Genomic DNA, 20,012 nt, shown 5'->3' with positions numbered 1-20,012 from the left:
CATAGTGAAACCTCATCTCTACTAAAAATACAAAAATTAGCCGGGCATGGTGGCGCACACCTGTAGTCCCAGCTATCTGGGGGGCTGAGGCAGGAAAATCGCTTGAACCAGGGAGGCGGAGGTTGCGATGAGCCAAGATCGTGCCACTACACTCCAGCCTGAGTAACAGAGTGAGACTCCGTCTCAAACATAAATAAATAAAATAAAATAAAGACGGAAACTTGGTCAGTTTTAATTCCCTCCAAGGTTTCTGTTATTTATTTATTTATTTATTTATTTATTTTGAGTCTCTGTCACCCAGGCTGGAGTGCAGTGGTGCAATGTCGGCTCACTGCAGCCGTGACTTCCCGGGCTGAGGCGATCCTCCCACTTCAGCCTCCTGAGTATCTGGGACCACAGGCGCAAGCCTCCACGTCCGGCTAATTTTGTGGTATTTTTTGTAGAGACAAGGTTTTACCATGTTGCCCAGGCTGGTCTCGAACTCCTGGGCTCAAGAGATCCATCCACTTCAGCCTCCCAAAATGCTGGGAATGCAGGCGTGAGCCACTGTGGCCGGCCTCCCTCCAAGGTTTCTGAGCTTAACTTCAAAGAGTTCAGGTCAGGGAGGGGACTGGTAAGACATGGGAAGTACTAAAGCAAAGTTTGTGGGATCTCTCTCAAAGGCGATTTTTCAAAATTGGCAAGATAACAATACTTCCATCTCAGGCCCAAATGTTGTAGTGTGATGCAGCAGTGCACAAGCACGGGACACAAATGAGGAAACAGGCTCTGCTTTGAAAGGCACTGCAGCGAACTGGAGATTCCCATGCTTTTAGCACTCACCAGCCACCTGACTTCCAGCAAGGTGGCCCCACTGAGGCTTGGTTTCCACATCACAAAACAGATGATACCATCTTCCCCACGGGGCTGTGTTCATGAAGTGCCTGGCACCCAGTAGGCTCAATAAAGGGTAGCTAGTATTATTCTAATTCAAGAAGGCTTACTTCCAACATGAGAAGAAAGCATTTCCTTTGTTAATGATAGTGAATTGAATGGTGCTATTAGGCAATTCAATAAATACCTTAGTATCAAATCCAAAAGTTAGAATGTTTTTACTAGAACTTTTGCTTTAATCTGTTTGAATATGGTGACTCCAACAGATGAGGGTAAAAATGATTCGTGATTTTTCATTGAGAAAGCTGTAAGTTAAAAATAGGAAAAAGTTGGAGGTAGGAGAGGGAGGTGGTAAAATTATAATAACTTAGTTCAACTGAAAAGCATGTTATTTAGCAGACCTGTGTCTTTTCTGTGCCTGAAAGCATTTCCTGAAGAGGAAGGCAGTCCCAGTGCTTTTTAGCTTACTCTGCCTAGGTGTTCTGGGAAAATGCCTGGGCCAGTAAGTTTCATTATTCCAAGATCTTTTCTACCCCCATCATCTTTAGGCAGCAAGAAGCTCTAAGTATGTACAAGAGGTTACGAGATGAAGCTAGTCTGCTGGCAAAACAATAAGTATTGAAGGAAGAAACCAAGTCAAAACCTCTCTTTATTCCAGGGCCTATTACTGAGCCCATAAACCTTTAGTGGTCCCCTGCACTTTGCCTGGGATCAACCACACACTCCATGTTGCTTTCACTTCTGGGTGCACTTTTTTTCTTTGATATGGAATCTCGCTTTGTCGCCCAGGCTGGAGAGTGCAATGGTGCCATCTCGGCTCACTGCAACCTCTGCCTCCTGGGTTCAAGTGATTCTCCTGCCTCGGCCTCCCAAGTAGCTGGGATTCACAGGTGCCCGCCACCAGGCCCTGGTAATTTTTTTGTATTATTAGTAGAGACGGGGTTTCACCATGTTGGCCAGGCTAGTCTTGAACTCCTGACCTCAGGTGATTCACCCGCCTCGGCCTCCCAAAGTGCTGGGATTACAGGCGTGAGCCACCGCGCCCAGCCTGGATGCACATTTTATCATGCCCACTTCCCGGTCCAAACACTGGCTGGCCCTATTAGAGCAGTGTTCCCTGTCGCCCCAGCCCTGGTGGACACACACTTCAGCCACGACACACATGAAAGGATAAATGCAGGGCGACAAATAAGGGCAGAGATGAGCCACTGTCAGTATAGAGCTGGAAGGCCACTGAGTTAACTAAAGGGTCCAGATGAGAGGAGGCTTAGTTTCAAAAACTTTCTGGAAAAGTACGTTTTGAGCAGAATTTTTTTTTTTTTTTTTTTTTTTTGAGACAGAGTCTCGCACTGTCGCCAGGGCTGGTGTGCAGTGGCGCGATCGCGGCTCGCTGCAACCTCCGCCTCCCGGGTTCCAGTGATTCTCCTGCCTCAACCTCCTAAGTAGCTGGGATTACAGGCGCCCACCACCACGCCTGGCTAATTTTTTGTGTTTTTCGTAGAGACGGGGTTTCACTATGTTGGCCAGGCTGGTCTCAAACTCCTAACCTCGTGATCTGCCCACCTTGGCCTCCCAAAGTGCTGGGATTACAGGTGTGAGCCAACGCGCCCGGCCTTTGAGCAGAATTTTAAAAGTACGCTACCTGGATTGGGGAAGAGAAAACCCGGGGCTACACGTAGAGGGAAAGTTTAGTGTTGAATCGGAGAATCTGCTTTCCCTCAGCTCAGATTTACCCAGAGAGGCAAAGAGGAAGCGCTGGAGGTTTCTGGGCAAGCAGGCACCTCCCTGTTTTTATCACACGGAAAATATGTCTCCTCCCGCTAGTCTGTGTCGGAGGACCCCGCAAGCTCCGCGTTACTCCGCGCCGGCTTGGGGCACTCACGCGGAGGACTCGTAGGCCAGGTTGACCAGAAGGCAGTCCGCCAGGCTGAGGTTCATGAAGTCACACATGCCGCGGATCTCGCCGGTGAAGGGCTGGGGCAGGAAGCGCTCCAGCTCCAGGACCACTTTTCCGATTAACACGTGCACCCACTTGGGGACTCGGTCCCTAGAAACAAAAAGCACAAGGGCGTCTGACCCGCTCAGAGGTCGGCGGCGTGCGACTGCGTGTGCACTGCGAGCGGGGCTACATCCTTAGGGCGTGAGGTCTCAGGGCCACGGCTCCCCAGTCAGTGGAACGCCCAGGCGCGGCGTCACTCAATCTGCAGCCTCCCGGGAGTGGGGGGAAGGGGGCGGGGGGAAGGCGGCGGGTAAGAAAACTCGGAATGGGGAGGGCGAGTGAGGCTGGTCCCAAAGGGGCAAGCTTGGAAGGCCCGCGAGGCCCGCAAGGAAGGCGCGGGTTGCCCCTCCTCGGTAGCTATGCAGCCCGGGCGACAACTCGCGCGCCACGCTGACCCGGAATGGCTCAAGGACTGGCGTGCCACGGGTGACACCGAACTTGAAAGCCGAACCTGCCGCGCTGGATTCTCCCCAACCCCGACGCTGCTCAGGGCGGCAGCCAAAACCAGTTCTCCAAGGGTGGCGGGGAGTAAAGCGTCCCCGTTTAAAGCACTCTGAGCAGCGCGCGTTTGACTTCGACCCGCAGGGCCGGTGTCCCCGCAGACCCCGTCCAGGGCCCCAGCTCACCCGATGACTTGCGCCATCGCGGCGCGCACCAAGTCCAAGTCGTAGTGCCGCAGCACGGGCAGCCAGCGCAGCTCGGGGGCCGAGTCCAGGCTCACGTTGAAGCGCGGCGCTGCTGGGGGCGAGGCGGCTGACAGCCCGGCCCCGGCCAGCAGCAGCAGCAGGGACAGAAGCCCCGGCCGCGCCTCCCGGTCCGCGGTCCGCATGGCTCGGGCTCCAGCGGCCGCAACTTAGAGACCTGCAGCCGCTGTCGGAGCCGGGGTAAGCCGTGGAGGAGGAGGAGCTGGGGCTGGGCCGCGATCGCTGGAGGTGGGGCTCGCGCACGACCTGCCCGCCCCTGTCACCGGCAAGCCGGAGCGGCGACACCTCCCGTCCCCGCCGCGCATCCACTAGCCCGCCCCGACTCTCCATTGGGCCTGGAGGTCCCTGACCGCGGGGCCGCTAAGGGCTGGGGCTGCCGGCAGCCGGCTTCTCACCAACTCCCGGTTCCAACGCACCTGCTTGGGCCGAAGGAGTGTAGGCTGCGGCCGGGAGGGCTGTAAGATTTTCAGTAGCGAAAAGGTGTCAGGAAAGACTTTTCAGTTAAACTTTGTTTGCTTGTTTGTTTGTTTGCGATGTAGTCTCACTCTATTGGCCAGGCTGGAGTGCGGCGGCGAGATATCGGCTCACTGCCAACTCCGCCTCCTGGGTTCAAGCGATTCTCCTGCCTCAGCCTCTCAAGTAGCTGGGATTGCGGGCGTCCACCACCATACCTGGCTAATTTTTGTATTTTTGGTAGGGACAGGGTTTCACCATGTTGGCCAGACTAGTCTCGAATTCCTGACCTAAGGTGATCCACCGGCTTCGGCCTCCCCAAGTGCTGGGATTACAGGCGTGAGCCACCGCGACTGGCTGGTAAAACATTTTTTAAAAGCTCAAACTTTAGTGAACATTTATCTGCTAAATATTTTTTGCGGACATTATCTCATTTAATCATCAAAACAAGCCAACAGGTAGGTTCCACTAATCCTCGCTTTACTGATGAGGAGCGTGAGGCTTGGAGAGGTGAAGCCATGTACCCGAGGTCACTCTGCTGGTGTGTCTCTGCACTGGCCTCCAAGTAAGGAGGTCTGAATCCACAATCCACCTTCACACCTAAGTTTCCTCACCTTTGAGTTCCCAATGTCTGGGAGACAAACTTAGGAAAATCTTAGTAAGGCTGGGACATTCTTAACGGTTAGCACAGTTGTCTGTGGGTAAAACAGGGTACATGTGCACATGAATAGTAGAAACTAAATGAAAGGGCCGGGCATGGTGGCTTAGGCTTGTAATTCCAGCAGTTTGGGGGGCTGAGGCGGGTGGATCACCTGAGGTCAGAAGTTTGAGACCAGCCTGGCCAACATGGTGAAACCCTGTCTCTACTAAAAATGCAAAAATTAGCCGGGCGTGGTGGTGTAATCCCAGCTACTTGGGAGGCTGAGACAGGAGAATCTCTTGAACCTGGGAGGCAGAGGTTGCAGTGAGCCGAGATTGTGCCAATGCACTCTAGCCTGAGTGACAAGAGCAAAACTTTGTCTCAAAAAAAAAAAACAAAAAACAACTAAATGGATAGTAGAAACTAAACACATTTTTTTAATTTTTTACCAATTTTAGGACGAAGAAATACAACTTTTATAATCAATCACTTGTTTTTAAGGATAAAACTTAAAGGAATTACAAAATTTCTTGCCAGACATGGTGGTTCATGCCTGTCATCCCAGCACGTTGGCTGGCTGATCATCTGAGGTCACTTGGTTTAATGAATAGAATCAGAATTGCTGGTGGTTGACTTCCGAGACTAGGTCACAAAAGACACTGTGGGTTTCTCCTTGCTCTCTTGAATTGCTCACTATAGGAAGCCCATTGTCATGTCCTGAGGAAGCCCTATGAAAATGTCCCTTTGTGGCTGGACACAAATCTCAGCACTTGGAGAGTCAGGCAGGAGGACTGCTTGAGCCCAGGAGTTGGAGACCAGCCTGGGCAACAGTGAGACCCCATCTGTACAAACAAATAAAAATAAATTAGCCGGGCATGGTGGCACGTATCTCTAGTCCCAGCTACTTGGTAGGCTGAGGTAGGAGGATTACTTGAGCCCAGGAATTTGAGGCTGCAGTGAGCTATGATCACGCCACTGTACTCCAGCCTAAGTGACAAAGTGAGACCCTGTCTCCAAAAAAGAAGTAAATAAAATTGAAAAACAAGAAAAAAGAAAGTCCCTTTGTTGAGGAACTGAGCTTCTACCAAGAGCCAGAGAGGAACTGAGGCTTCTTGTCAAGCCATCTGAGTGAGCCATAGTGGAAGTGGACCTTCCTGCCTCAGCTAAGCCACCCCCAAATTCCTAACCCATAGAAACTGTGAAGCAGGCCGGGCACGGTGTCTCACATCTGTAATCCCAGCACTTTGGGAGGCTGAGGCGGGCAGATCACTGGAGGTCAGGAGTTTGAGACCAGCCTGGCCAACATGGTGAAACTCCGTCTCTACTAAAAATATAAAAATTAGCTGGGCATGGTGGGGGGTGCCTGTAATCCTAGCTACTCGGGAGGCTGAGGCAGGAGAATTGCTTGAACCCAGGAGATGGAGGTTGCAGTGAGCCCAGATCGCACCACTGTACTCCAGCCTGGGTGACAGTGAGACTGTACCCCTCCCCCCCCAAAAAAAGAAACTGTGAAATAATGTTTATCGCCTTATGCCACTAAGTTTTGAGGTAATTTGGTATGTGACAAATAGATCATCAATATAGATTTGTTTGGGAACGTAAGTGTAGTGCTACCATAACACATGCCTAAAAATGTATTGCTTTGGAACTGGTAGTAGGGAGAAACTGTAATAATTTTGAGCAGAATGTTAGTGAGAGCCTAAAGTTCCTAACAGACTGATGATTAGTAGAAGTCTGATGATTAGTAGAAATCCCTTGAGAAACAAACCATCCTAAGAAAGAAACAGTCTGATGGTCTTGAAGGAGACTGCCAGCACTAGCCACTTCAGAAGTGAGAATGTTATTGGAAACTGGAAGTAAGAGGTTCCTTTGTTATGTAGTGCCAGAATGTTTAACATGATCACCTAGAGGAATGCGGAACACAGAAAAATGTACCTAAGGAACTAGGTACTCTAGCTAGATCTCCAAGCAAAATGTCGAAGTTGCTACCTGGCTTCTTGCTGCTTATAGTCAAATATGAGAGGAAAGAGAGAAGCTAGAGCAAGGACTGTTAAATAGGATCCAGAAATGGTTTTGAAAATCCTAGGCCCAAAGTATACATGGGAACTTAGTTTATCATAGATATCGCATTGTTTATCTGTGGAGATATCTGCAACACAGGTAATTGATAAAGAATTAGTATCTAGAATACGTAAAGATCTCCTATGTTTTTATTACTAAAAAAAAAAGGAAAACAAAAGGCTATAAAAAGAGGAAAACCCAAATGAACATAAAAATGTGAAGTTATTTCAACCTCTCTAGTAATCAATGAAATGCAAATTAAACCATGATACCATTTCATAAACAAAGGGTTGTCTTAAGTTTCAAAGTCTAATAACATCTTGTTGACATGGATGTAGTAAGATACAAACTTACATGAGTTACTGACGAGAATATAGTGTAATTCAATATTGCCTAGTAAAGTTGAAGAATTGCAGACCCTACAAACCCAGTGATTTCATTTTCAGTTTTCTGGATTTCTTTTTTCTTTTTTTTTTTGAGACAAAATCTTGCTCTGTCGCCCAGGATGGAGTGCCGTAGCGTGATCTCAGCTCACTCAACCTCTGCCTCCCAAGTTCAAGCAATTCTCCTGCCTCAGCCTCCTGAGTAGCTGGGATTACAGATGCACACCACCACACCTGGCTAATGTTTTTGCATTTTTAATAGAGACAGGGTTTCACCATGTTGGCCAGGCTGGTCTCAAACTCCTGATCTCAAGTGATCCGCCTGCCTTGGCCTCCCAAAGTGCTGGGATTACAGGCGTGAGCCACTGTGCCCAGCCCATTTTTAGTTTTCTATCTAAACTTTGTTTAAAGAAAAAACTCTAAGACCATGAACCCTAGAAGACATGTTCAAAGATGCTTACTGCAGCAAGGTTTTAATTAAATTAATTAATCAGTTAATTTTTTTGAGAGGGAGTCTCACTCTGTCACCCAGGCTGGAGTGCAGTGGTGCGATCTCAGCTCACTGCAACCTCCCCCTCCTGCCTTCAAGTGATTCTCCTGCCTCAGCCTCCCAAGTATCTGGGATGTGCCACCATGCCTAGTTAATTTTTGTATTTCTTAGTAGAGCAGGGTTTCACCATGTTGGCCAGCCTGATCTCAAACTCTTGACCTCAGGTGATCTGCCTGCCTCAGCCTCCCAAAGTGTTGGGATACAGGCGTGAGCCACTGTGCCCAGCCTGCAAGGTTTTTAAATAGCAAAAAAAGTGGAAAACAACCTAACTGCTTTTTGGTAGAATGATAAATTGTGGATGTATGAATAAACAATGGAAACTATACAACAATTAAAATGAATCTTCATCTATCAAGAATCTAATGTTGAGTTACATAGCAAAAGAATTTATACAATGATACTGCTTATGTAAAAATTTATATATACATACAAATATACAAGGGAAAGAAAAAATAACTACAGGAATGACAGGCATCAACCTCTGGATGAGGATTATCCCTGAGAAGGGGGTGGGAAATGGCTGAGTGGGACATAGTTATACTCTTAATGCTCATCAACTTCTAGATAAGGGTTATCCCTGAGAAGAGGCGGGGAAATGGCTGAGACATAATTATACTCTTAATGTTCTAGTTTTTAATTTTTTAAAAAAGCAAAATATTAACACTGAATAAAACTTGGAGATGAACAAGTTTCATTATTTTCTATATGTATGTTTTTTAAAAATCACAAAATGATAAAATGTTTAAAAGATTTAAAAAGATTTAAGTATCCTTAAAACAAGATGTTCTGTTGAATATCATTTATTCTTAGTTTCCATGTAATTCTTTTAAACTTCCCCTTTTGTAACATTTCCCAGAATTAGGGTTTCCATTTTGTTCTTAATTTTCTTTTCCTCCTTGGCCAAATTTATTTTAAAAACACCTCTGATGGTAACATAGATATTAGGAATAGCAAGTACAACAAAATTGGATCTTACGAAGATGGAACTAGAAGTATTTTAGATTAAAAAAATTTTTAGTAGAAATGTTTGATAAGCAACATTACAAAATATTTAAAATGTAAAGGAGTTCATGGCCATGAGCTGTAAAAAAAATTTTTTTAATGTAAAGGAAAAAATCCAATCAGTTATATTCCCATCACCCAAACCTAGAACTACTTTCATATGCATATTTATGAAATTGTAGTTATACGAAGCACCATTATTTTATGTATCTTGAAGAAAAATTCACTGCCATTTAAACTATGATACGCTGTCTTACTAGAATTTAAAAATGTGTATGTATTGGAAGAGTTTTCTTAAGTTTTTTGTCAAAATTATTTGAAAATCACATATCTACTCTTCTATGTTTTTAAAAAGTGAAATAAATTAAGGTATTGCTTAAGCTTCTTTGCATTCAGAATTAGATTCTCCTGAATCACCATTTGACTACAGATACCCGTGTTTTTCCACACCACATCACTTTTCTGTGCCATTAAGAATCTTGGCTGGATGTGGTGGCTCACACCTGTAATCCCAGCACTTTGGGAGGCCGAGGACGGTGGATCACTAGAGGTGGTCAGGAGTTCGAGACTAGCCTGGCCAACATGGTGAAACCATCTCTACTAAAAATACAAAAAATTAGCCGGGCATGGTGGTGTGCGCCTGTAATCCCAGTGACCCGAGATCGTGTCACTGCATTCCAGCCTGGGTGACAGAGTGAGACTCCGTCTCAAAAAAAAGAAAAAAAAGAAAAAAAAAAGAATCTTAGTGCTGGCCAGACATGGTGGCTCCCACCTGTAATCCCTGCACTTTGGGAGGCCAAGGTGGGAGGATCACTTGAGGTCAGAAATTTGAGACCAACCTAGGCAACATCGCGAGACCCTGTCTCTATTAAAAATAAATTTTAAAAAATGATTAATAGCCAGGCATACTGGCCTGGGCCTGTGGAGGATCTCTGGAGCCCAGGAGTTCAAGGCTGCAGTGGGTTCTGATTGCACCACTGCACTCTGGCCTAGGTGACAGAGCAAGACCCAGTCTCTGAAAGAAAAAATAAAAGTCTTAGTGATGCCTCATTTCTTAAAAGTTCTCCACTCACGAAGGAGGTTTCAAGGTGTTTGTAATGTTTCTTAATCTGAGTGCTGGTTACAGGAATGTATTCAGCTTGTGAAAATTCATTGAGTTTAAGTACACTTGATGGTACTTGTACTCTTCTTTATATGTCGATAAAGAGTTTGGAATTTTTTTAAAATTCCAGTTTTTTTCTGGAATTTTCATAGAGGCTACTAATTCCCATTCTGCAAATTTTGACGTTGGTCCCTGCTTCATGTTAGCAGATGTCAAGTGAAAATAGCAGACCAGGTTTGTGAATGTGCAGGCAATGACAACTACATCAAGACTGTTGTCTGGCTGCAAACATTTTTAAACATCTCAATTTCAGAGATTAAAAGTGTAAAGAAATTGTCTTAAAACCACTTGATCATTTTATTTATTTAGAGACAGGGTCTCGCTCCAGGCTAAACTACAGAGGCTTGAACTTTACTCACTGCAGCCTTGACCTCCGGCGCTCAAACGATCCTCCTGCTTCAGCCTCCTGAGTAGCTGGTATGGCAAGCATGCACCATCACACCTGGCTAATTTTTACAAGGTCTCACCATGTTGCCCAGGCTTCTTTATCATTTTATACTCTGCTTTTGAAAATAATAGTGGCCAGGTACAGTGGCTCACGCCTATAATCCCAGCACTTTGGGAGGCTGAGAAGGGTGGATCACTTGAGGTCAGGAGTTCGAGACCAGCTTGGCCAACATGGTGAAACCCTGTCTCTACTAAAAATACAAAAATCAGCTGGGTGTGGTGGCGGGCACCTGTAATCCCAGCTACTCAGGAGGCTGAGGCAGGAGAATTGCTTGAATCCAGGAGGCAGAGGTTGCAGTGAGCTGAGATTGTTCCAGTGCTCTCCAGCCTGGGCTGGAAAAGAACAAGGTGATCTGCCTGCCTTGGCAGAAAAGAACACGAACAGCCTGTTTTGAAAAGAACAAAAGACATTGTAAACACTGGAAATGTTTACAATGGGAAATGCTTATTATAATAATGGCTGCATAATACTCTATCATGTGGATAAATGATAGTTTTATTCAACCATCTTCACACTGGGATTGGACTGACAAAACATGAAAGCAGAATCTACAGAAGGAAATAAGTTTACTACCTAAGAAGTGGTCTATACAAATATAAGCTTATGCTATTTAAGGAGTACAGAATTAGCTGTGTTCTCTGCTTTTATTTGCATTTGTAAACACGTGCAGACCAAAGACTCCGCTAGGATCGGAAAGGTTCTTTCTAGAGCCTTGACCTTGTAACAGAAAAGGCTACAAGTCATTGTCCTATATTTTTATTCATATTTAAGATCTTTTTAAAAATCTCGTAAAGTACATTTCAAAAGAACATAAGCAATTGATGAAAGACTGTCACTTGGTAGAACTATATTATCTATATATGGTTTTAAAATGTGTTATCTAAAATAGTTTAAAGAACAGAATATTCTGAGTAAACATTCTAGTTGAAATGGAGTTGCAATGCAAGTCTATACAGAGTAAATTTTCAAAGGATTAGACTATGAAGAAATAACATTTATATTAACCATGGTCACTTGCTGAGATCATATAGCTAATATATCAGCATTCTGGATTTATATACCACTTTTATACATTATGAGCCTGGACAAAGTTAAATTCATCCCTGAATGGCTTCATTCTCTATGTTGACAAAATTTGAGACTAAATAGCTCATGTTCAGACACTGATGACTTCTTCAAAGTAGAATTCACCTTGCAAGCTCACCTACCCTCTACTGAAGCATTCACCCTTCTGAGAATCTCATCTTCAAATGGATAGCAAACAAAATATTCTCAAGAGAAGATTTGGAAAACAATAAAAGGAATCAGATAGAAATAAGATACTATGGGATTAAAGAAATAAAAGTTCAGAATATGCATTTATAAACCACATACGGTATCTTTCTGTCTTGCATGTAAGAAAGGCTAGTTAAGAAGAGGGTGAGGGCACAGTAGAAGAACAGAAGTCAGAACACAGAATGGACTTTGGTCTCTTGGTATCTGAGTGGGAAAATCTAGAGGAAGGATGAAACTTCCAGGCGCCATCACAATTCACACAATAAAGCTATAAAAACTTGTTGCTATTTTGAATTGAATTTTTTTCACTTTCAGGATCCAGACAGAGGAGGAGACACCCAGTTCAAAAATGAGGAAAAAAAAAAAAAAAAAGGAGCAGTTTCAGGTCTAAAATATACAAATTTGCATCGAACACTTCCTGTAAAGCACTGTAGTTGCTGGGGCTTGACTCTGGTGACTTGACTAATCCCCCAACAGCAATCTGGGGCATTTTAGGGAAAGTCTCTAAGTCTCATTGAAATAAAACTGAAGTTGAATGTAGAAAGTGAACAGAAGAAACTGGAAAGGAAATAAGAACACTGGTTTTAGAAATTGCTTTCTAGGCCAGGCGCAGTGGCTCACGCCTGTAATCCCAGCACTCTGGGATCACCTCACATCGGGAGAAAGCCCGTCTCTACTAAAACAAAAATACAAAATTAGCCGGGCGTGGTGGCACATGCCTATAATCCCAGCTACTTGGGAGGCTGAGGCAGGAGAATCGCTTGAACCCGGGAGGCGGAGGTTGTGGTGAGCCAAGATCGTGCCATTGCACTCCAGCCTTGGCAACAAGAGTGAACTTCGTTTCAAAAAAAAAAATAAATAAATAAATACATAAAAAAGAAAATGCTTTCTGAGTGCAGAAAATTGCCCTTTACTCTAACTTGAGGTAACATCTACCACAACATTATCTGAGAAAGCTGAAGCAAAAGGCACCAAACTGTTTCCAAATGCAAAAAATTGCATGCAAACAGACTGTCCCCTGAAATGGATGTAGCACGCCTGTGGAACGTAGAACACCACACACCACTCCACATACAAAGGTACGTATTTGGCATTAGAAACCTTTTATTGAGACAAGGTAAACAGTGGGCTGAAAATATTACAGGCTGAAGGAAGGCTGAGGAAACCAGTATGAAGGCAGCTCAAATGATGAACTAAATATATTCCAAAGGTACTATTTATACTTAAGGCAGTTTTAAAAGTGAGGTCTTAACCAAAAAGCCTTTACATGGCATTCAAAAAAAAAAAAAAAAAAACCACACAGGGGGTCACTTAAATCTCTTGAATTGACTAAAAGAGCTAAATTATGTACCCAAAATCTGTACAGCAGGGGCCTGTTTTCAGCAGGAAAGCCTATGTACAAGTAAGAACCTCTTACTCTTGTAACATTGTCCTGTTTTGTTTTGTTTTATAAGAATATATAACTCCTATCCTCACAGAGTTAGTCCATAAGGCCTCAGTGACCTCACAGAAATATGGAGTTAACCTCTACTACAGAACTATTTACACTGCACTGTAAATACACATATGTGTGTCCACCCTCACGGCTAAGCTGTGAATGCCTTGAGTGAAGGGGTTACAGCTCATTCGTTTTACATCTACAGTGACAATGAATAGGCACTCAATACATACTTTTTGCATGAATGATAAATGAAATGATTTTACATTACCACCATTTACATTAACATTCCTACCATTAGCCGTCTCCAAAATAAAAACACAAAATTGCTGCCACATGTTCAGCAGTTTTCACAATACAGTGTGTCTGGACTTTTTAATGTAAACAAACATGCTTGATTTACCAATTTTCAGAGCAATGACACAAACTTAGCATTCTTCTAGGAATGGAAAACTTGCCAGGAAGTTACTTCATTCTTTTTCTCTTTTTCAAAAGTGCATCTCGTAGTGCCAACTGTAAGATAAAAAAGTATTGAAACATGATAACTCTTGGGTACCCTATTATACGAATTTGGTTACATGAAAGTTTACTAAAAAGGAATCACCAAGTCAATACACCGTCCTGAAAAACTATAAATGATAAAATATTCCAAAACAGATCACATCTGAATCGAGGATGGGGCATATTACTGCTAGGAAATATGCAAAACTCTTGACTGCTGTTCCCAACTCATGGAGGCATAAGCTCAAAACAGGAGCAGCTATGGAATGCAGAGACTACTATTTATTATCCCTGTCTCCAGGGATAATAAATAATACTTATTTGGTCTATGTGGCTCTTAATATTTTGGAGTTGTGGATGGAATACATTGTCTAAATTAAAAGTAACAGGAAAACAGATTTTTCTTCATAATCAATCACCTTTCCCAATATCACATATATTCCACTAAATATGGCATGTATGGATCACTCAAAGACTTTAAAATGGCATTCAGCACTTGTGTAGATTTATGATAACTCTATCAATATAAAATCTGAAACAAAGAAAAGTGATACCTTACTAAGAAAATGTTCTAAGTATATGCTAACACTAACCCTTTATAATGGCTCAAACATGACGATATTAACTCAGAAATTGAAGCCCTGACAATTGTAGCTTATGGCAAAATATTTATTCTAGTTAATACAGGCTCTAATTTTTAACTTGTTTAATTATTTTGTGTTGGAAGTATGTAAAGTGAACATGAAGAATGAAAACAGTGAATTGTATATCATAATGAGACTCAGTCTAGGCTTTCATCTCCTGGAGTTTGTCTCTAACCAGAGGCTGGGTTCTTCAAGATCCCCAGGGTAGAACTGGAAGGTGAAGAATTTAACATCTAGAGAAAAAGAAGACTGAAGGATCAGTGTCTGAAGCAAACCTACAAAAGCCCTTATAAAGTTTTACATGTCAAAAGAAAGCAAACATAGTATTAAAGATGATCAAAAATAAACCAAAATTAAAGTTAACTAAGACCAATGTATACATCTTAAGTTTGTGATGGATACTATTCCATTAATTCCCAAGCACTATTCTTTGTCCTAGAAACTTTTAAAAATCTCTAGCTTTTATTTAATTTTTATTTTAAAATTCTAGCTTAAATTTTAACAAGATACACCTAAAACAGTTTCGGGGTAGAAGTTACCTGGCTCTACATACAAATGTTCAAACTTTTTGGATTTTATGATTTCCAGTTGACTCTTTGCCTTTAACTCACACCTGGGTCTTGGTATGTCTTTGCAGAAAAGCAGAAGAGCTGGGATACTTAAGGCAGAACAAAAATCTGTAAGTTCATTTCAACTTAATTTGGCTAAGGAGGTATTTTCCAGATTCATCTAATTCTATCTTATTTTCCTCATCTGCAAAATTGGTTTAATCACAGTAACTGCACATACTGTTTTTTACTGATTAAACAAGTTAATAAATGGAAAGCCCTGGAATAGTGAAGTCTCATGCTAAGAACTAAATGTGTTAGCTAATGTTGGTTATGGGAATTTACTTCCACTCATTAAGCTTTGTAGCAAAGCACAGCCTACTCTCACACATATTTCAGTTCCTTCCCCTTCAAATGCCACCAATTAAAGAAAAGGAACAGGTATATCCCCCTTTTCTTCTTTTATCTTTCTACAGGCTTTACTGCAAGATCCTCCTCTCCTTCCCTATCCTATGCTTTACTTCCCTCTTCTAGTCTCATCCCAGTCACCTCTTCATATTCTAACAATTTACAGTAAGACCTCACGTACACTTTCAAGCCAGGTAAGATCCCTTTATTTAAGACACTGAAATATCACCAAAGGGTAGGGGAGGGTGTGAAGTGTGATGCTCCTTTCTCACAGGGCCTTTGGGGTCACAGGGCAGTTTGGGGATGCTCTGTAACTGTTCTGTCCAATAGGGTAGCCACTAACTACATGTGACTACTGAGCATTTGAAATGTGGCTAGTCCAAATTGAGATGTGCTGCAGTGTTAACGACATGCTGATTACAATTAGCTCAAAAACAAAAATGTACAATATTTCACTCATAATTTTTATATGTTGAACTACATGTTGAAACGATACTATTTTAGATATACTGGGTTAAATAAGATATATTGTTACAATTTCCTCTTTTTTTACTTGTTTATTTTTAAGTGATATATGTGGTTCACATCATATTTCTATTGAACAGTACTGGTCTAAAGGGGAGAACAGAGAAAATCAGGAACTTAAAAGTTTATGTTTATAATGAAGAGATCTTGAAGAAAATACAGGGCAAAGAGACACACATAGAAATTCTGATTAATATCAGGTTCCAAATGACAAGAAAATTGGAGAACAAGAAAAAACATTCTTGAACCAACAAGTGCATATGTCCAATGAAATCTTAATTTACTCTCAAAAAGATTCTTCAATCTTTGAGAGTTATTTTATGACTCGAGGTGCTTGCAAGGAACAAAGCTGGGCTTTCCCTTCATGCCAGAAAGGGCATGCTAAAAAACAAAGGAAGTAGGGGTGGGGGGAGCCCTAACTAAAATATAACAAGCTCACAGAAACCTCATAATGAAACAAGGCCTACCAACAGGGTAATTAATACTTCCTCAACCCTGAAATGTTAGTAAGGGCCAGTGAAGGACAGACTAATGGATTTAAGTCAATCCTATTATAATTTTAGGAGAATGTGGCAAAATTTAGAGTACTTAAAATCCTAAGTGGCACCTTTCCTTTCACCTCAATTTCAACAGCTTCTATTAAAAATGCCATCATTATTTAAATGATGTTGTTGAACACAGTTTAGAACTAGAAAGAGTCAACAGGGAGAGCTAAATGGTACCTTAATTCAGTGAATACTGACTTGGAACCCACAGACACAGCACTGCCCTAGAGGGCTGGCCGTTACATTCAGTGCTGGCAGGCTGATCCTTGGCTAGCTATTTAGGAACACTGATTCACAATATGAGACTGTTTAACCTAGAGCTGATATCCTGGCAATTCTTCAGAATGATATTTAGATACACTGCTACACCACAAGGAGAGAAAGATACAAAAGCATAAACTTGTTTTATCACAATGAATAACTGAAATAAACGAGCTGCCTAAGTAGCATGGGATTACCATTCAAAGGCCATGAATGGATAAAATGTAATCCCAAAGCCTGTAAACATCAGGGCTTTCAAAAGGGCACATACAGGAAGGATCATGCCAACACACTATTTATTTTGCATTGCTTTTCTGGAACTGTTTCTGAGATATCACCACATAAAATTATTGGTTTTTGAAAAGTACCCACGCCTGGGGCCAGGCGCGGTAGTAGCTCACGCCTGTAATCCCAGCACTTTGGGAAGCCGAGGCAGGCAGATCACGAGGTCAGGAGATCAAGACCATCCTGGCTAACATGGTGAAACTCCGTCTCTACTAAAAATACAAAAAAATTAGCCAGGCGTGGTGGCGGGCACCTGTAGTCCCAGCTACTTGGGAGGTGGAGGCAGGAGAATGCCGTGAACCCGGGAGGCAGAGCTTGCAGTGAGCTGAGATTGCGCCACTGCACTCCAGCCTGGGTGACAGAGCGAGACTCTCTCGAAAAAAAAAAAAAAAGAGAAAAGTACCCACACCTATAATCCTAGCGCTATGGGAGGCTGAGGTGGACAGACTGCTTGAGTCCAGCAGTTCGAAACCAGACTGGGCAACATGGCAAAACCCCATCTCTACAAAAAATACAAAAATTAGCCAGGTGTGGTGGCAGACGCCTGTAGTCCCAGCTACTTGGAGGGCTGAGGTGGGAGGATCACTTGTAGGGAGACCTCCTGAATCTATTGCTACAGAATAAAAGATGAAATGCTCCTGATTATTGTAAATACAAAATTGCATGCAAGATTGTGTAAAAACAATGCCAGGTTGGGCTGCCAGAATGAGCCAACAGCACATGATGTGCTTCCCCCTGCAGAGAGCCTATGAACAGACGTGCAGTCAGGGAGGTTTCACATCACCAAGATTCCTATCCCAGAAAAGCAGATGTTCATAGCTCTGGGAATGGAATGTGACCCTTGTGGAGAGCCTATAAATGGATGCATGAGGGGTGCCTGTCCATATGGATAAGATAGGGTTATAAACGCCCTTATCTTGCCACGGCTCTTGTAGGTCTCTTCAAGAGTAAGGCATACTACCTTGTGAGAATTTGTGGTCTAACCAGTTGTCTAGCTTCACGTCCTGTTTCTATTGATTGTTTACAACCAGTTTTTGCTGCAACTGTTACTGCTGATTAATATCTTGCTAAACGTAGGTTATGGATAGACTGTGTTTCTGTTTTAAGGCTCTGTTAGAAATTGCTGATGCACACACTATATTATAAATTCTTATCTCTGTATACTGTACTTCTGCATACCAATGTTATGTTAAAGAATTACTTCATCCCCATGTGACCATCTCACCTCATAATCAAACGACCCTAAATCCCTCACTAACCTACGCCCACTCTCACTAAACTTAATAATAAATGGTGGTATATCCAGTGCATTGGCAGCATCGCAGGACCAGAAGGCGGTGACCACCCCCGGACCCGACTTTCACTATCTTGTGTGTGTCTTTTATTTCTCGACCTGCCTTTCCACTTGGGAACAAAGAAAGAGCCCCGTTGCATTGCGGGCTGCTGGCCAGATCCCGCAATAATCACTGGAGCCTGGGAGGTCGAGGCTGCAGTGAGCCATGAGGCTGCAGTGAGTTGTGACTGCACCACTGCACTCCAGCCTGGATAGCAGAGTGAGACCCTGTCTCAAAAAACCAGGCATAAAATTGGCACTAAAAAGTTATTCAATTAATTTTGATATTATATTTCACAGATCAAATGTCAGAGAATTTTAGCATGGGAAGGAACCTCATGGATGATCTAGCTTGCATTCCTTTACTTATACTGGAGGAAAATGGATTCCCCTCTGGTCCCACAGCTGAGTCTCAATCAAGTCAGGTCTGGGATTTACATACCCTGAATCCTTCTCACCTCTCCATGCTCTCCAACAATGCTCCCATTAATGGGAACTCTCCAACAATGCTCTCCAACAATGCTCCCAAGACACACACAATAATGCCCAGTCTTCAGAAGGCGCAAGTCCGTCTCAAATGTAAAGCTGTCTTGGAATTACAGTGCTGTTCTTGCCACCCAAGCTTCAAGTGGAACTCACCTGTTTTTCTCGGAAGGAACGCTTATTTTTTGACCGGACATTCTGGCTATACCGCATCATCATAAAGTTCTTCTGTTTTTTCTTCTCTTTATTTGTCGAACTGGAAAATGGATTTGTTTTGGTTTTCTTCCGCACAAATTCTTTTCGGTCTGTCTTTCCAGCCTACCAGAACAAAAAGTTTGATATTTCTTCTTCAACAACATACTTTAGGAGTCATCTAATCAACATTAATGTCTCCTCTGTGTCAGAAGCTCTACTAGGTGCCAAGGGCACAAAATGGACAGGACACAGTCTTTGCTCCTTGGGACCAAGAAATGGCCATACAGTATTATAACAGAGCAAGGGGAGCTCGGTGGAAGAAAAGTCATAATTTAGCCTGGTGAGGTCAGGGGAACTTCCTAGAAAGGGAGACAGGTAGACTGTTTTTTTTTTTGCAGGATGAAGGCATTCATGGTAAGGGAAAGGAGGGGAAAGACAGAGCATTTCCCGAAGAAGGGACAGTGCACACAAAGGTGTGGAGGAGAAAGGACACATGGAAGACAGAGGATGAGGTGGAACTAGGAGGGGACAGTGTCTCAAACAAGTGGAGATACAGAAAATGATGTTGGAAATGTAGGCAGGACACAGACATGAGCAGCCACAGCACTAGCCACAGGCAGACTCCAACTGGCTCTGGCTTTTCACTGGTGACTGTAAACACATTCCTACTTTTCTCTTAGCTTTGATAAATATAGTGGCTTCCCGACAATACAGACATGTAATACTGCCTTCCTGTGCTCTCTACCTTGTTTTGAGTGGTGGTTACATGGCTATATACAGTTGTCAAAACTCATCTAACTGGCTGGGCGCAATGGCTCATGCCTATACTCCCAGCACTTTGGGAGGCTGAGGCGGGTGGATCGCATGAGGCCAGGAGTTTGAGACCAGCCTGGCCAACATGGCGAAACCTTGACTCTACTAAAAATACAAAAATTAGCTGGGCGTGGTAGCAGACACCTGTTACCCCAGCTACTTAGGAGGCTGAAGCAGGAGAATCGCTTGAACCTAGGAGGCAGAGGTTGCAGTGAGCTGAGATTGTGCCACTGCACTACAGCCTGGGTGACAGAGAGAGACTGTCGCAAAAAACAAACAAACAAACATACTAACAAAAGCAAACCCAAACAAAACCCCTCATCTAACTGAACATCTAATATCTGTGCATTTTAATTTCTGTGTTAATTATACCTTTATTTAAAACATTTTTAAAAATTGCCATTCTGTGGCTATACAAGTTCTGGCTTATGTTTCATTTTATTTGCTTTCTGTTTAAAAAACTAGGAATGATATGCTCACTCA

At 43.1% G+C, this 20,012-nt stretch overlaps 2 protein-coding genes and 1 long non-coding RNA gene across 14 annotated transcripts in view; 1 reads left to right on the top strand and 2 right to left on the bottom strand.

Moving 5' to 3' along the window:
- The window catches only part of NAAA (N-acylethanolamine acid amidase), a 30,299-nt gene extending 26,374 nt beyond the window's left edge, over positions 1–3,925 (bottom strand). For 3 of the 10 annotated variants that reach the window (XM_014344638.5, XM_003832306.4, XM_008957710.5), the window contains exons 1-2: positions 3,499–3,921; positions 2,756–2,920 (exon numbers count right to left, since the gene is read on the bottom strand). In XM_014344638.5, coding sequence (XP_014200124.3) covers positions 2,756–2,920; positions 3,499–3,701 — 368 coding nt within the window. In that variant the 5' untranslated portion in view covers positions 3,702–3,921. Of the gene's footprint in view, positions 1–2,755; positions 2,921–3,498 lie in introns of all 10 variants that reach the window. The other 7 variants (XM_034958645.3, XM_034958650.3, XM_055111411.2 and 4 more) reach the window with 6 other exon arrangements.
- Positions 3,926–4,070: 145 nt separating this feature from the next.
- Positions 4,071–20,007, top strand: LOC117979974 (uncharacterized). Of its 2 annotated transcripts, XR_008625155.2 has the most exons (4): positions 4,071–12,629; positions 14,771–14,812; positions 15,158–15,283; positions 19,115–20,007. It is a non-coding gene; the product is annotated as an uncharacterized LOC117979974 (long non-coding RNA). The 2 variants fall into 2 exon arrangements; XR_010111860.1 differs by lacking the exons at positions 15,158–15,283; positions 19,115–20,007 and adding an exon at positions 18,339–18,649.
- The window catches only part of SDAD1 (SDA1 domain containing 1), a 41,031-nt gene continuing 33,653 nt past the window's right edge, over positions 12,635–20,012 (bottom strand). For both annotated transcript variants that reach the window (XM_003832302.5, XM_003832303.5), the window contains 2 exons: positions 18,678–18,839; positions 12,635–13,501 (listed from right to left, as the gene is read on the bottom strand). In XM_003832302.5, coding sequence (XP_003832350.1) covers positions 13,454–13,501; positions 18,678–18,839 — 210 coding nt within the window. In that variant the 3' untranslated portion in view covers positions 12,635–13,453. The remainder of the gene's footprint in view (positions 13,502–18,677; positions 18,840–20,012) is intronic.

This window comes from Pan paniscus, chromosome 3 (assembly GCF_029289425.2).
Source record: "Pan paniscus chromosome 3, NHGRI_mPanPan1-v2.0_pri, whole genome shotgun sequence".
Lineage (NCBI taxonomy): Eukaryota > Metazoa > Chordata > Mammalia > Primates > Hominidae > Pan > Pan paniscus.
This window is presented reverse-complemented; position numbering and strand designations above follow the sequence as displayed.